At 36.4% G+C, this 17,276-nt stretch overlaps 2 protein-coding genes across 2 annotated transcripts in view; one reads left to right on the forward strand and one right to left on the reverse strand.

Moving 5' to 3' along the window:
- U4-U6-60K (U4-U6 small nuclear riboprotein factor 60K) overlaps positions 1–17,276 on the forward strand; it is a 43,432-nt gene that overhangs the window by 19,844 nt on the left and 6,312 nt on the right. The gene's annotated exons all lie outside the window — the stretch shown is intronic.
- LOC114353299 (uncharacterized) lies at positions 2,050–10,493 on the reverse strand. The gene is made up of 2 exons (XM_028305239.1): positions 10,130–10,493; positions 2,050–2,455 (listed from the first exon to the last, which is right to left on the reverse strand). Exons 1-2 carry the CDS (start codon positions 10,463–10,465, stop codon positions 2,192–2,194), a joined length of 600 nt encoding a protein of 199 aa, XP_028161040.1. The 5' UTR covers positions 10,466–10,493; the 3' UTR covers positions 2,050–2,191.

Genomic DNA, 17,276 nt, shown 5'->3' on the forward strand with positions numbered 1-17,276 from the left:
AACGTGGCATTAGGTTATGAAAAATCCAGCAATGGGAAACAAATACTTAGGAAGACTGCTCGCTATTTGAACTTCACTTGCAGTCTTCAGCATCCCAACCCTCATCCGAAATAACGTTTAGGAAATTTCTGAAAGAAAACGATCACATGAAATACCACGTACTGGAATACGAAAAATATCAATCACGAAAAATAAATAAATTCTCCGACGGGAACTTACCTCATGTGTGTTGATTTTTAAAATATATTAAGAAATTATCGTGGATGCATTTTGCATCACACGATTTGAAATACAGGGGATTACATCCCCGAAAATAATAAAATTGCGATTGCGCACGATCGACCAAAATTCAGTCGTGTCATTGACATCGCGAAACGTTTCGTTTCGCCGCTTAAAAAAGTATATACTAATAATAATAATAAAAACCACGATGAAAACAATTTCCAGAACACTGAAAATATTCTATTTAAAAATATAATAATCAAAATAAAAACATTAGGAAATGTTTCAATAAAATATATTTGAATTGACTGATCAAAAAGCGCCATCTATTGCAAACCACTTCTAAATCACGCCAATAAATGTCGTTAGTGGTATCCTAAATCCGAATATCGAGTAAGAAAATCAATTTGTGAAAAACTGCTAAACCGCAACGTTACAATATCATCATCATCAACAGTCCACTGCTGGATTATGAGCCTCCTCCTCTATAGTGAAGGGTTTTGCCATAATCCCCACGCTTGGCAGGCGAGTTGGAGATCGCAGTTTAAAACGTTTGTTAGTCGTATACCTCGAAATCAAAAAATCCTTGTAGTTTTTCACCTATTCGCATTTCGCCGCGATATCAAAACTTCTGAATAGATTTTTATTCCTGTAGTATAATTTTTGATCGCTAATTACAATTGTCTAAAAAATTCATAGTAGATTTACTTTCCTGCCTGTCTTCACTGTAGTCGCTTTTCACCTTGATAGATATTTGTTTGTAATGCGTTATTACATATCGCGATATTTCCTTTAAGCACTATACCTCTATAGTTTTGTTTTGTAAATGCATAAAATACTTGCTGCTAACCTAACTAAATAGGCTAATGACAATTCATGCTACATCGAAATTTGCTACTGTTGTAAAAATCTATTCAAAATATATGCGGCTTAATAAATAGGCTATTGATAATACATGCTACATCAAAATTTGCTACTGTTGTAAAAATCTGTTAAAAATATATGCTAGTAACAAAATATACTACCGATATTACACGCTACAACAAAAAACGCTATCACGGTGAAATGCGAATAGGTGAAAAGCTACAAGGATTTTTTTAAATTCGAGGTATACGACTAACAAACGGTATAAGTTAGACTTGCGTTATACCATAATAGTAATTAGAAGTATTTTCCCCAACAATGAGACACTTTTGACAGTTCCAACTCCTTGCCAAACAGTTTTTTTAGGGTAGCTCCTGAAGCCACCATGACCCAAACTTCATGATTCACCAATATTCTATCCTATATTGGGAGCATACGCTGACAAACTTTCAGCTTTTATAAAATGACGTAGGTCTGGCGTTCACTAGCTCTTAGTCTATGAGCCGGTGCCTGAGTTAGACCTATAGAATAGAGAAGTATGTAGGTAGGTTTAGAAAAATACAAGAAAACTACTATTTTCAGTTTGCTATCGACTTTAATAATACAAGCTGAAGTTATATAGACTTAATATTACATAAAAAAAATATATAATAATATGTTTATTTCGAACCAGGGTCCATATAGTGTTAGTAACAATGTAAGCTTAAAACTATGTTAGTATTAAATCAATTAAATCATAGAAATTATTATTATGATTATTATTATTAAAGATATATATACAGGGTGTTAGGTAAATGGGTGTATGAGCCGACACTAGCCCATGTTAACATGGTCATATAAATGGTATGGTGAAGTCAGAAAATTGATATCTGCATTTTAATTATTTTAATTTTCATACAAATCGGATTTTATAAAATTTATTTTGTATATATATTATTGTATATATATTAAATAAGCTATTTTTAACTAATTGTCTAATCAACTCGGAAAGGCACCGTAACGTAAACGCCTCGCCTCGCGGTCGACAGCGCGCGAAAGGCGATACGGTGTTGACCCTTTTCCGCGTTGATAAGTATGCTGTGACCTTAATTAACAAAATTAATTTTCAAAATTGATACATGTACTCGTCTTCAATACATATGTCTTGGTAATTAAATTTACCTTCTGGGCAACCGGGTATACGATTGTTTTTGATTTCATTCTCAATGAATTCTGAGTTGACATCTTCTTCTGGAAAACATTTAAAATTTATCCTGATATAACCATATGGGCAACCTTTAAAATGGCAAAAGTTACACAGTTCACGTTTCGTTCTTGTAAGTTCTTTTTCACCGATGGCCTTTTTAAGTCTGTTAAATGATTCTCCCACATTGAGTTTTGAGTTTGTTGAGGAATCAAATTCATCATCATCATCAATATGAATAGGAGTCACACACACGCCATGGATTTCAATTTTGCCTCTTGGACAATATTGGCTGCCTGATATGATGTCACGTTTCGTTAATTTCTTTTCACCAACCGCCTGTTTATTTCCGTGATGTGCTTCCACTGTTTGTATCGTTAACGTTTCTTCGTTTCTGAGTCGGTCTGTGATATCGTTGTTCTTATTTTCGATGGTTTTTCTGATTTGCTGCGACCGATGCGGGATTTCCATCGTGAAAACACTAGCGAGCGCNCACGTGTTTGTTGTCACGGCAAAAACCACATGGCCGATATTAATTGATTTTAGTTGTGTATCGCTGAGTGTTGCAATTACAGACATTCAATAAATACTTTACGAAATATGGGGGTGGTACAATTTACCCGGCGGTACAATATACCGAACTCTCCCCTATGATATCACGTTTCGTTAATTTCTTTTCACCAACCGCCTGTTTATTTCCGTGATGTGCTTCCACTGTTTGTATCGTTAACGTTTCTTCGTTTCTGTGTCGGTCTGTGATATCGTTGTTCTTATTTTCAATGGTTTTTGTGATTTGCTGCGGCCGATGCGGGATTTCCATCGTGAAAACACTAGCGAGCGCACACAATAGCAATAATACGGTCTTCATGATGCAAGGATTGATTCCTCTATGCAGGAAAACTCGAGTATTAATGTCGGTTTTAATAACTTTGAGTTACTTTATATAGTGTGTGACTTATCAACATTGTTTTATGGCTATACAGGAGGTTCTTTTGCTTACACTTTTGTATTATTCATCATCAATATCATCATCATCATCAACAGTCCGCTGCTGGACTATGAGCCTCCTCCACTATAGTGAAGGGTTTTGCCATAATCCCCACGCTTGGCAGGCGAGTTGGAGATCGCAGTTTAAAAGATTGATGTTTTTCAGAGAGCGCTGCTGCCCGTTCTCTGTTTGATATATAGTCCCCAAGTCGCCTCTTACGACACCCGCGGGAAGAGTAGGGGTTGGTGACAAAATGTATTCTACTCTGCCGTCACCACACGGCTTACATGCTCTGTCACGTCATACCGTGCAAAACCAAAAAATCTAAATCAAAAATATTTATTCAGTTTAGACCACAAGTGGCACTAGTGCCTCAGGCACAGAGTGAGTTAAGCGCTTAAACTATAATTTAGTTATGATATAAAATTACACACCTTGTATAAACATACAGAAATGAATAAATATGATGATGTCATGCGATTAGAGCATTGACGAATTTCGTATTAACAATATTAATTAGTGACAAATATGCATATTGTTCATCATAAAATCGGTTGGTAGGTATAGATGTAGTGCATTGGTTCCCAAACTTATTCGAGACGCGCCCCCTTTCGACCATACAAAAAAATCCGCCCCCCCTCCTCCAGTCAAGATTATTTATTGGTCGTATCGAGCAGTCTGGAATGCATTCTCTCAGCGGTCGCAGGTTTTTTATACTTAAGTACACAGATGACCCGCGCCCCCCTTTAAAGGTCTTTGCGCCTCCCCTGGGGGGCGCGCCCCCCACTTTAACCAATGGACTGTAGTGCATAACTGCATAACTCAGTGGGCTATTCCACTTTGTTTACCTGGGTGAATTTTCTCATTTCACCTCGGACGGAACCATTTAAGGACACTAACGCCCGCCAGAAACGTGGCCACTCACTATAGGCCTTATACAGTAGATCAAAGTTGCACAGCGGGCTATGCTCGGTGTTTCTTTACGAGATCGAATCAGAAATGAGGAGATCCGTAAACGAACTAAAGTCGCCGATATAGCCCGATGGATTAGCAAGCTGAAGTGGCAATGGGCAGGACACATAACGCAGAACTGACGGCCAAAGGGGCAGCAAGGTNGTTATGGCTATACAGGAGGTTCTTTTGCTTACACTTTTGTATTATTCATCATCAATATCATCATCATCATCAACAGTCCGCTGCTGGACTATGAGCCTCCTCCACTATAGTGAAGGGTTTTGCCATAATCCCCACGCTTGGCAGGCGAGTTGGAGATCGCAGTTTAAAAGATTGATGTTTTTCAGAGAGCGCTGCTGCCCGTTCTCTGTTTGATATATAGTCCCCAAGTCGCCTCTTACGACACCCGCGGGAAGAGTAGGGGTTGGTGACAAAATGTATTCTACTCTGCCGTCACCACACGGCTTACATGCTCTGTCACGTCATACCGTGCAAAACCAAAAAATCTAAATCAAAAATATTTATTCAGTTTAGACCACAAGTGGCACTAGTGCCTCAGGCACAGAGTGAGTTAAGCGCTTAAACTATAATTTAGTTATGATATAAAATTACACACCTTGTATAAACATACAGAAATGAATAAATATGATGATGTCATGCGATTAGAGCATTGACGAATTTCGTATTAACAATATTAATTAGTGACAAATATGCATATTGTTCATCATAAAATCGGTTGGTAGGTATAGATGTAGTGCATTGGTTCCCAAACTTATTCGAGACGCGCCCCCTTTCGACCATACAAAAAAATCCGCCCCCCCTCCTCCAGTCAAGATTATTTATTGGTCGTATCGAGCAGTCTGGAATGCATTCTCTCAGCGGTCGCAGGTTTTTTATACTTAAGTACACAGATGACCCGCGCCCCCCTTTAAAGGTCTTTGCGCCTCCCCTGGGGGGCGCGCCCCCCACTTTAACCAATGGACTGTAGTGCATAACTGCATAACTCAGTGGGCTATTCCACTTTGTTTACCTGGGTGAATTTTCTCATTTCACCTCGGACGGAACCATTTAAGGACACTAACGCCCGCCAGAAACGTGGCCACTCACTATAGGCCTTATACAGTAGATCAAAGTTGCACAGCGGGCTATGCTCGGTGTTTATTTACGAGATCGAATCAGAAATGAGGACTCCGTAAACGAACTAATGTCGCTGACATAGCCCGACGGATTAGCAAGCTGAAGTGGCAGTGGGCAGGGCACATAACGCAGAACTGACGGCCGATGGGGCAGCAAGGTTCTGGAGTGGAGGCCGCGTACCGGAAAACGCAGCGTGGGACGTCCACCCACCAGGTGGACCGACGACATCATAAAGGTAGCAGGAAGGCGCTGGACGCAGGCCGCTACCAACCGGGCAGCATGGAAAGCATTGGGGGAGGCCTATGTTCAGCAGTGGACATCCTATGGCTGAGATGATGATGATGACGCCCGTATTCACTAACAGTACTATGAGGTCTCACACAAAAAGATTTTTCAAATCAGACCAGTAGTTCCTGAGATTGGAGCGTTCAAGCAAACAAACTCTTTAGCTCTATAATTAATTTTAAGTATGACGAAAGCTGTTGTTTCCATGCAGAATTAAAATAAGGAAAACTTTCTTAAATGACTACTAATAAATTAATGTGTAAATGAATTAATATTTTAACCTGTTTATTTGACAATATATTGATTAATCTCTACATTATTCATTAATATTGGTCACTGTTATTATTATTGTTGAAATACAAATAAATTCATTATTATTATTTCAAACCTACCTATGCTCATACTAGCTTTTGCCCGCGGCTTCACCCACGCCCCATACAAAATAAACCCAGACCCGACAGAAACGAGACACACCTCAATTTTATTGTCATATCTTAATTAGTTAATATATTTTTTTATATCCGAAATCTATGTATAACATCAAAATATTACCCTTTGTTTTTGTTCAGGCATTATACAAAAACTAATACAAAATGCCTATTTATCACCAAAATTTGTACCTAAATGTCTATTACAGCTGCTATGGAATGTATCTAGGTGACCTGGANTGGTTAATTGACCAATCCGTAATAGCTTTTAGGTCTTTGTTCAACTTGGCAATAGCGACCCTGACTTCAGTCACTACATCTATACCTACCAAAAGATTGTATGTCACTGTAGTGCATAACTGTATAACTCAGTGGGTTATTCCACTTCGTTCACTTGGGTGAATTTTCTCATTTCACCTCGGTCGGAACCATTTGAGGACACTAACGCCCGCCAGAAACGTGGCCTCTCACTATAGGCCTTATACAGTAGCTCAAAGTTGCACAGCGTGCTATGGGGCGGGCTATGCTCTGTGTTTCTTTACGAGATCGAATCAGAAATGAGGACTCCGTAAACGAACTAAAGTCGCTGACATAGCTCGACGGATTAGCAAGCTGAAGTGGCAATGGGCAGGACATATAACGCAGAACTGACGGCCAAAGGGGCAGCAAGGTTCTAGAATGGAGGCCGCGTACCGGAAAACGCAGCGTGGGACGTCCACCCACAAGGTGGACCGACGACATCATAAAGGTAGCAGGAAGCGCTGGACGCAGGCCGCTAGCAACCGGGCAACATGGAAAGCATTGGGGAGGCCTATGTTCAGCAGTGGACGTCCTATAGCTGAGATGATGATGATGACGCCCGTGTTCACAAACATTACTATGAGGTCTCACAGTGCGCGTGGACGCACAGAGTGACACACGAACCAATCAGAGCTCTGTTCAGCGCTGTGCGTTCGATTTACTGCTTCACTTAAGCCAGCATCGTTTGTGATACGGGCGTCTAAATTCCACTTTATTCACCCAGGTGAAGCTGCACTTCTTCTCAGCATTGGCCCATTTATTGTCCCGAAGCAGTGGTAGGGTTAATACTGGGACGTGTAAAAGTGCTTTTTAAAAGTTTTATACTTTTATGAGGATATTATGAAGAAAGTGCGGAGGTATGGATTATGCTGAAGTCTTCCTCGATAAATGGGCTATCCAACACAAAAATATTTTTCAAATCAGACCAGTAGTTCCTGAGGTTAGCGCGTTCAAGCAAACAAACTCTTTAGCTCTATAATTAATTTTAAGTATGACGAAAGCTTGTTTCCATGCAGAATTAAAATAAGGAAAACTTTCATAAATGACTACTAATAAATTAATAAATTAATGTGTAAATGAATTAATATTTTAACCTGTTTATTTGACAATACAGGGTGTTAGGTAAATGGGTATATGAGCCGACACTAGCCCATGTTAACATGGTCATATAAATAGTTTGGTGAAGTCAGAAAATTTATGTCTTCATTTTAATTATTTTAATTTTCATACAAATCGAATTTTATAAAATTTATTTTGTATGAAAAAAAAATTAAAATGATCAAATGATGATATTAAATTTCTGACTTCACCATACCATTTATATGGCCATGTTAACATGGGCTAGTGTCGGCTCATATACCCATTTACCTAACACCCTGTATATTGATTAATCTCTACATTATTCATTAATATTAGTCACTGTTATCATTATTGTTGAAATACAAATAAAATCATAATTATTATTTCAAACCTACCTATGCTCATACTAGCTTTTTCCCTTCTATGATCTGAGGCCCGCGGCTTCACCCGCGTGAAAGAAGAACGGTCACGCCCCATACAAAAAATCCCAGACCCGACAGAAACGAGACATACCTCAGTTTTTTTGTCATGTCGTAATTAGTTAAATTATATATTTTTTATATGCGAAATCTATGTTTAACACCAAAATATTGCCCTATGTTTTTGTTCTGGCGTTACACAAAAACTAATACAAAATGCCTATTTATCTACAATGTATGTATCTAAATGTCTGTTACAGCTTCTATGGAATGTATCTAGGTGACCTGGTGATACAGCCGGATTATACAGGGTGGAAACGATAAGTGATCTCACTCGATTATTTCTAAACTTTACAAGATATCGAAAAACTAGTTACTGATTCTGAAAGTGCTTCACGAGCTCTTTCAAATGGTACCAATAATAGGTTACAGATTATGGAAGCTGGTAACATTGAATTATTGGATAGATCCAGTTTATTCTGTAATTTATTATTTGATAGCTAAGTATGTAGTTTTGCACGTAACAATTTTGGGGACTGTTTGCACGTATCTACTGTTGGTATCTGATCTTGTGCCTTGTTATTCTCATTATCATTGTCATGTTTGTTGTTTCTGCTTTACTTAAACTTATGCCAAAATGTGTATGTGTCACCGTTGCTCAGTTGCGTCTTGTTTTTTAATGTTTACCTGCGCCTCTCCACCACTACAATCAGGCGACCACTGAAAACCAGCGTCGTGGTGCTACGCACTGCGGCGTTATGCTGAGTGGAAGCCTATTTGGCATAATTTTTAAATTATTTTTTTTATCGTATTAATATTCTGTAATTTGTTGTTCTAATTTGCCAAATAAATGTATTTTCTCTCTTTCTTCTGATACAGAGCTCATGAAGCACTTTCAGGATCATTAACTATACAATGTGTCCGGGCATGTAGTGATCAAACTTTAAGGGCGTAATCTATGGACAATTTTATCGATGAAAATACTTCAAATTTGGGGCTTGACCCATTTCTCGAAAAATTACAAAGATTTAAGTTTTGAATTTAAAGTTTTCACCTCTTCCTTCAAAAACAAGTGATAGCGTGGGTAGCTTTTAACACTAATAAGCAAAAATATTATATCATGCGATAAATAGCCAGTCAATAAAATTATTTATTAGCAGAAGTAGAAAACAGATACAAGTTTCATACATTTTAAGGTAGTAAGAATGGATTTAATTAGAAAAAAACGTGACTTTTTTCACTTCCTTTTCAATTATTTTCCAACACAAGAAAAACCAGGTCAGGAAACCGCTGGGAAGGGGTATCTTTGTTCAAAAATTACGTCGAAACTAATAGACGTAGACTAATAAATTTACATTCGTTTTGTAGAATAGCTCAAATACTAATAATACAATGGAAATAAAACATACCTTAACGACCTGGTTTTTCTTGTGTCGGAAAATAACTGAAAAAGAAGTGAAAAAAGTCTTGTTTTTTTCTAATTAAATCCATTCTTACTCCCTTAAAATGTATGAAACTTGTATCTGTTTTCTACTTCTTCTAATAGATAATTTTATTGGCTATCGCATGATATAAAATTTTTGCTTATTAGTGTTAAGCTACCCACGCTATCACTTGTTTCTGAAGGAAGAGGTGAAAACTTAAAATTCAAAACTTAAATCCTTGTAATTTTTTGTTGTAACNGTACAAAATAAATTTTATAAAATCCGATTTGTATGAAAATTAAAATAATTAAAATGAAGAAATAAATTTTCTGACTTCACCATACCATTTATATGACCATGTTAACATGGGCTAGTGTCGGCTCATATACCCATTTACCTAACACCCTGTATATGTGTAATAAGCTATTTTTAACCAATTGTCTAATCAACTCGGAAAGGCACCGTAACATAAACGCCTCGCCTCGCGGTCGTCAGCGCGCGAAAGGCGATACGGTGTTGACCTTTTTCCGCGTTGATAAGTATGCTGTGAGCTTAATTAACAAAATTAGTTTTTAATATTCATACATGTACTCGTCTTCAATACATATGTTTTGGTAATTAAATTGACCTTCTGGGCAACCGGGCATACGATTGTTTTTGATTTCATTCTCAATGAATTTTGAGTTGACATCTTCTTTTGGAAAACATTTAAAATTGACCCTGACATAGCCATATGGGCAACGTTTTAAATTGGAAAAGTTAAACTCAAGTCCTCGTGTCGTTCTTGTAAGTTCTTTTTCTTTTTCACCAATGGCCTTTTTAAGTCCGTTAAATGATTCTCCCACATTGAGTTTTGAGTTTGTTGAGGAATCAAATTCATCATCATCATCAATATAAATGTTTTCATCAGGAGTCACACACATGCCATTGATTTCAATTTTGCCTGTTGGGCAATATTGGCTGATGATGTCACGTTTCGTTAATTTCTTTTCACCAACCGCCTGTTTATTTCCGTTATGTGCTTCCACTGTTTGTATCGTTAACGTTTCTTCGTTTCTGAATCTGTCTGTGATATCGTTGTTCTTATTTTCGATGGTTTTTCTGATTTGCTGCGGCCGATGCGGGATTTCCATCGTGAAAACACTAGCGAGCGCACACAATAGCAATAATACGGTCTTCATGATGCAAGGATTGATTCCTCTATGCAGGAAAACACGAGTATTAATGTCGGTTTTAATAACTTTGAGTTACTTTATATAGTGTGTGACTTATCAACATTGTGTTATGGCTATAGAGGAGGTTCTTTTGCTTACTCTTTTGTATTATTCATCATCATCATCATCATCAACAGTCCGCTGCTGGACTATGAGCCTCCTCCACTTTAGTAAAGAATAAACGATTATTTACACACAATGTAAATGTATCAAAATAACACTCAAAGTATCTATCTATACAATACTTGTATTCCATAGCGAAAACTAGTACCGGATAAACCCTTAAGCAAATTAAGCAATTGCTTAAGACATCAACGACTTGGGGGGCCCCAAAAAGATCCCAAAAAGAATTTTTCGCGAATTCAAGACACGTAAAACTTACAAGTCGCATTTAAATGTGTAATAAATAAGTTACGTTTCCTAGTAATTTATCATGGTGGGGTGTGGTGTGGATCGCTTAGGGCATCAACTAGTTTTAATCCGGCACTGGCGAAAAACGTTAAATGATTTATTTATAAGAAACAAATGATAGTTCACAACAAACCGTTGGATCTTGTCACCAATTTTTTTCGTTTACATTGGTTAATGTCAATGCGAACAGCACGCGCCATTCTTCGACCGTGCCCAATTTCTTTCTTGTGGTAACTTGTCTTACATCCGTATCCGCATAAAAATCCGCATTTGATCATTGCGGATGCGGATGTCCAAATCCATGCGGATGCTCCGCATATGCGGATGCGGATGCAACATCCCTGATCCAGACGTCCAAACTTTCGCATTTATAATATTAGTAGGATACATGAAGCGTGGGACGTCCACCCACAATGTGGACCGACGACCTAATAAAGGTAGCAGGAAGGCGCTGGATGCAGACCGCCACCAACCGTGCGATGGGGAAGTCATTGGATAGAAAGAAAAGGAAACTACGATATAACCATTACAACAATAAAACACAACATATAAACAAATATTCAAATTATTCAAAACTTCTAAGAAAATGTATCTATGTCTCTAAAAGAATATCTAACATTGACTTTATGCATAAGAGTGAAAATAAGTGTAAGGCATCTTGGACCCTAATTAAAAAAGAATTAAATAACACAAAATATTCTCTTAAACATATTAAAAGGCTACAGGTAAATAATTTGACTCTGACGAATCCCCATAGCATAGCTGCAGCCTTTAATGATCAATTTGTAAATGAATCCAATAATTATGACCAAAGTAAATTTAAAATAAATAAAACCAACCAAACACTAAGATTAAGCTCTATGTTTCTAAAGCCTGTTGTGGAGACAGAAGTAAAAACAGTAGTAATGTCTCTAAAAAACACAAAAGCAGAAGGATTTGATGAAATATGTACTAAAGTTCTGAAGGATTGTGTGAGTGAACTTATTACTGTTCTAACTCACCTAATTAACTTGTCTTTTTCCTCTGGCGTATTTCCAGAACAACTTAAACTCACTACTGTAAAACCTTTGCATAAAAAAGGTAACGAGGATGAAATTGATAATTATCGTCCTATTGCCATCATATCAGTTTTTTCTAAGATATTTGAAAAGTGTTTCTACAAACAGCTGGTTGAATACTGTAACAGGTTTAATTTATTACATAAAGATCAATACGGATTCCAAAAAAATAAATCCAACACTTTGGCCATACATAGGTTTTTGGTAACTGTTTTAACAGGTATAAATAATAAAAAAATTGACAACTGGTATATTTATTGATCTGTCTAAGGCATTTGATCATGTATCACATCAACTACTAGCACAAAGGCTTGATATGATTGGTGTACGGGGACTCGTGTTGAAATGGATAATGTCATATACTAGTAATAGAAAACAATGTGTAGTTGTAGATACATTAAACAATAAAAATGAGATAATATCGTGCTCATCACAATATAAATATAACCAATGTGGTGTACCACAAGGTAGCGTATTAGGGCCAATTTTATTTATTATATACATCAATGACATTTTTAATGCAACTGGACATCATCAATGTATCGCATTTGCAGATGACATATCTATTACAGTAACCTCAAATAACATAGTGACAGAACATGAGAATGACGTAAATGCAACTATTAATGACATAATTAAATTTCTTGACATGCATAGTTTAAAAATTAATCTGACTAAAACAAAATATATACAATTTAATAAATATAAACATATTAATCTTGACATTAAATATAAAGATATAGACATTAATAAAGTAGATCAAATTAAATTTTTGGGAATAATAATTGACAAAGATCTTAATTGGAAAAACCATATAGATAGTATTTGTAGCCGTATCAATTCATTTGTATATGCTCTAAAGTGTGTCAGATCAGTCACTAATCTAGGTACGGCAATCACGGCCTACCATGCTTATGTGGGGTCTTTATTACGGTATGGACTATTGATATGGGGCAATAGCCCTCATATCAATAGAGCATTTATTGCTCAAAAAAAATGCCTTAGAGCAATGTATGGTGTTCCCCCGCGTACGTCCTGCCGTCCTCTATTTAGTCAGACGCAATTACTAACTCTGACTTCTCTTTACATATTTGACACATGTGTATTTGTTATGCAGAATAAGCACTTATTTAAACGGGCATGTGATTACTATCCAAGAAATAGTAGAGATGCAAACAGGTTGGTACTTCAGGTCACCCCAAAAACAGTGCAGTACAAAAATAGCTGTTTGATCATGTGTATTAAAATCTATAACAAAATACCCAAAGAATTTAGGACATTAAACATTTGTAATTTTAAGAAACATTTGAGTAAATGGTTGCTTTCACTGACACTTTACGATTTAAAAGAGTTCTTTGATTTGCTGTAGTTTTGTTCATCTTTAGAATCGTCGCTAATATTGTGGTGTTTCTAATTTAACTTTTGCATGCTAATAATTTTAGCTAAACATGTATAGTTCTCACTGTCTGTACCTAACATCTTTATACCATGTTTAATTGCAAATAAATGATTATNTATCAATATGTGGATTACGTAGTGGGATGTGTTACCACATAAATAATACATAAGTCTAGTAGATAAGTTAATTTCTGTAACACATTTGTTTGTAATTCCTAAAATAAATAAATAAATAAACATGTATAGTTCTCACTATCTGTACCTAACATCTTTATATACCATGTTTAATTGCAAAAAATGATTATGATTATGGGCGAACCCTATGTTCAGCAGTGGACGTCCTGTGGCTGAGATGATGATGATGACATAAATAAACAAAATCTTAAATAATCGGTAGGATGCGGCGGATCTTATAAGTCATCTGTCTTTTAAAATTAGTGGTAGTAGAAGAACATTACAACTGTTCTATACAGGGTAGATACTTTTAGGTAACATATAGGTAACACCCTTTGTTAGAAATTGAGTTTTTCCTTGTATAACGTCAGTTATTCATCATTTCAGCCATAGGACGTCCACTGCTGAACATAGGCCTCCCCTAATGCTTTCCACGTTGATCGATTGGTAGCGGCCTGCGTCCAGCGCTTCCCTGCTACCTTTACGATGTCATCGGTCCACCTTGTAGGTGGACGTCCCGCGCTACGTTTTCCGGTACGCGGCCTCCATTCCAGAACCTTGCTCCCCCATCGGCCGTCAGTTCTGCGTACTATGTGCCCTGCCCATTGCCACTTCAGCTTGCTAATCCGTCGGGCTATGTCAGCGACTTTAGTTCGTTTACGGATTTCCTCATTTCTGATTCGATCTCGCAAAGAAACACTAAGCATAGCCCTCTCCATAGCACGCTGTGCAACTTTGAGCTTCTGTATAAGGCCTATAGTGAGAGGCCACGTCAGTTATTACTCGTCCTAAAGTGTCGTGCAATATGTAGAATTTTTTCAACCAGAAGCAATGAAAACCATCTACCCCGACCGCCTTCCAATTTTTTATTTTACTTGTGACATTCTGTAATTATTATTATTTTATTTCAAAGATTCTATCTTTCTCCATCTTAATGACGGGTGTTTTGACCTATGGCGCGGGCCATGAGAGCTGTGGAATCTGTGGATAAAAATTTACGCGTAATGCGGCAGGTGTTATTATTATTATTCCTTTAGTCATTTTACTATGCGTGCCGTGCTGAGGATCACCGCCATTTGTATCTGACATGCATTGCAGTGCGGAGAGATGGGATTTTGTTGAAGTCTTCCTCGATAAATGGGCTATCTAACACAAAAAGAATTTTTCAAATCAGACCAGTAGTTCCTGAGGTTAGCGCGTTCAAGTAAACAAACTCTTCAGCTCTATAATTAACAGTAGGTATAGATAAAAGCTGTTCTTTCCATACAGAAGTAAATAAGGAAAACTTTCTTAAATAACTACTAATAAAGTAATTAATTCATTTGTAATATTATAAATTAATTGATATTTTATCCTGTTTATTTCACAACTAGCGGCCGCCCGCGACTTCGTACGCGTGGATCCCGTTTTACCCGCTTAGGGGTGGTTTCGTAAATCCTTTCTTAGCGGATGCCTACGTCATAACATCTACCTGCATGCCAAATTTCAGCCCGATCCGTCCAGTGGTTTGGGCTGTGCGTCGATAGATCACTATGTCAGTCAGTTAGTCAGTCACCTTTGAGTTATATATTTTTAGATATACAGGGTGTTAGGTAAATGGGTATATGAGCCGACACTAGCCCATGTTAACATGGTCATATAAATGGTATGGCGAAGTCAGAAATTTGGTATCATCATTTTATTTTTTTAATTTTCATACAAAATAATGTTATAAAATCCGATTTGTATGAAAATTAAAATAATTAAAATGAAGATATCAATTTTCTGACTTCACCATACCATTTATATGACCATGTTAACATGGGGCTAGTGTCGGCTCATATACCCATTTACCTAACACCCTGTAGAATAATAATAATAAAAGCCTTTTATTCGGACAACAGTATATTATTACTGTACATTTATCATCACACTATTGTTAGTATGTGTGGGACAAATCTTGCAACTGAATTTAAGACCAGTTCTCCTCAACCGATTGAGCTGAAATTTGGTATACTTATGTAAGTACGATGAACATGCAATGTTATGGTACCATTGAGCTGGTCTGATGATGGAGTCAGGAGGTGGCCATAGGAACTCCTAAACGAAACGGCGGAATCGCATCGAGTTTGGGTTCGTTGCATTTGTCTTTTCGAGCAGCTTAGTGCTAGATGATGTCCAGGATCCTGATGATGGAGTCAGAAGGTGGCCATAGGAACTCCTAAACGAAACGGCGGAAACTTATCAAGTTTGGGTTCGTTGGATTCGTCACACTTGAGCACTTTAGTTCTAAATGATGACCAGGGCCCAGATTGAGATACAACTAAGTGTAAAATAAAATTTTAATAAAAAAAAACTTTTTTAAAAACAAGCTTTATTACTAAAAACTTTAGTACTAACTACTAAAACGAAAAAATAATTATATGCAATGGTCAAATAATGTCTAAAGCTTGTAGCGCAAACAGAAAAAAGAAAAATAAATACCATACGCGATACAATTATTTTTTCGTTTTACTACAACTGCATGTCTGAAAAAAGCTTGTTTTAAAAAAAGTTTTTTTTTATTAATTCCTAAAACTTATTAATGTTTCTTATTCTGTCCCTTCTCTTTACTCCCAGCATACTTCTCTCCTTTCAAGATATCAAAAAACTAGTTACTGATCCTGAAAGTACTTCATTAGCTCTATCAAAGGATATCAATATCAATAATAGGTTACAGAATAAACTGGATCTATCCGAAAATTCAATGTTTCCAGCTTCCATACATTTAGTAAAGCCACGTAATATTAAAAACTACACAAGATATCGTAAAACTGGTTACTGATCCTAAAAGTTTATCACGAGATCTATCCAACGATATCAATAATAGATTACAGAATAAATTGGATCTATCCAAAAATTCAATGTTTCCGTCTCCCATACATTTAGTACTAGCACATAATGGCACTCATCTCTTGATAATATTATAGCAAGTAAAGCCTAAAACCAATATTTTCCATAAATAATTTTAAATAAGAATGACTTTACGAGTTTATTTTAAAATTTATTATTTTATATTTAAAAAAACATACACTAAAAAGTAGAAAAATAATTACTAATCTTATTTATTAGGACGAATTAATATTTATGTATACCATGATTGATACTTCTGGAGTCGGTGCCAAGATTATGAAACGTGTGAAGTTTGCCTGCACCCACTCCAAAAGTATCAATCATGGTATACATAAATATTAATTCGTCCTAATAAATAAGATTAGTAATTATTTTTCTACTTTTTAGTGTATGTTTTTTGGAGTCGGTTTTTTTTTTTAATAAAAATTAACTTATTTCTTGCTTTTTAGTTACTTATTATTACCTTGATGTTACCACTGAATGTAGGCCGTACATTGAGACTATATTCTTCATGTCAAGTGTAAAATAATAATCCCTACAAAATACAGGTTACCATATCGGCAACCTAAAAAGACCTTAAACCGTCAGCCCACCTTAAAAACATGAAAGAATACAACTGTTGGTCTATTTGTACCTATAATATTTAAAGAATTATCCTCCAACTCCTAAGCGTTAAGGAGTTGTACGTACCATGACCAGTTCATCATGATGAGATGATGACTATCTGATGCAAACACTTGAATAACTTTAGAAACTATACTTATGTATAAAATTAAAAGAATCATCCTCCAACTTCTAAGCATTAAGGAGTTTTACTTCTATCATCAAGCTCATCAATATGAAATGATGATTTTCAGAAGCAAATA

Source organism: Ostrinia furnacalis, unplaced genomic scaffold (assembly GCF_004193835.3).
Source record: "Ostrinia furnacalis isolate ACB-3 unplaced genomic scaffold, ASM419383v2 OfSCF1649, whole genome shotgun sequence".
Taxonomy (NCBI): Eukaryota; Metazoa; Arthropoda; class Insecta; order Lepidoptera; family Crambidae; genus Ostrinia; species Ostrinia furnacalis.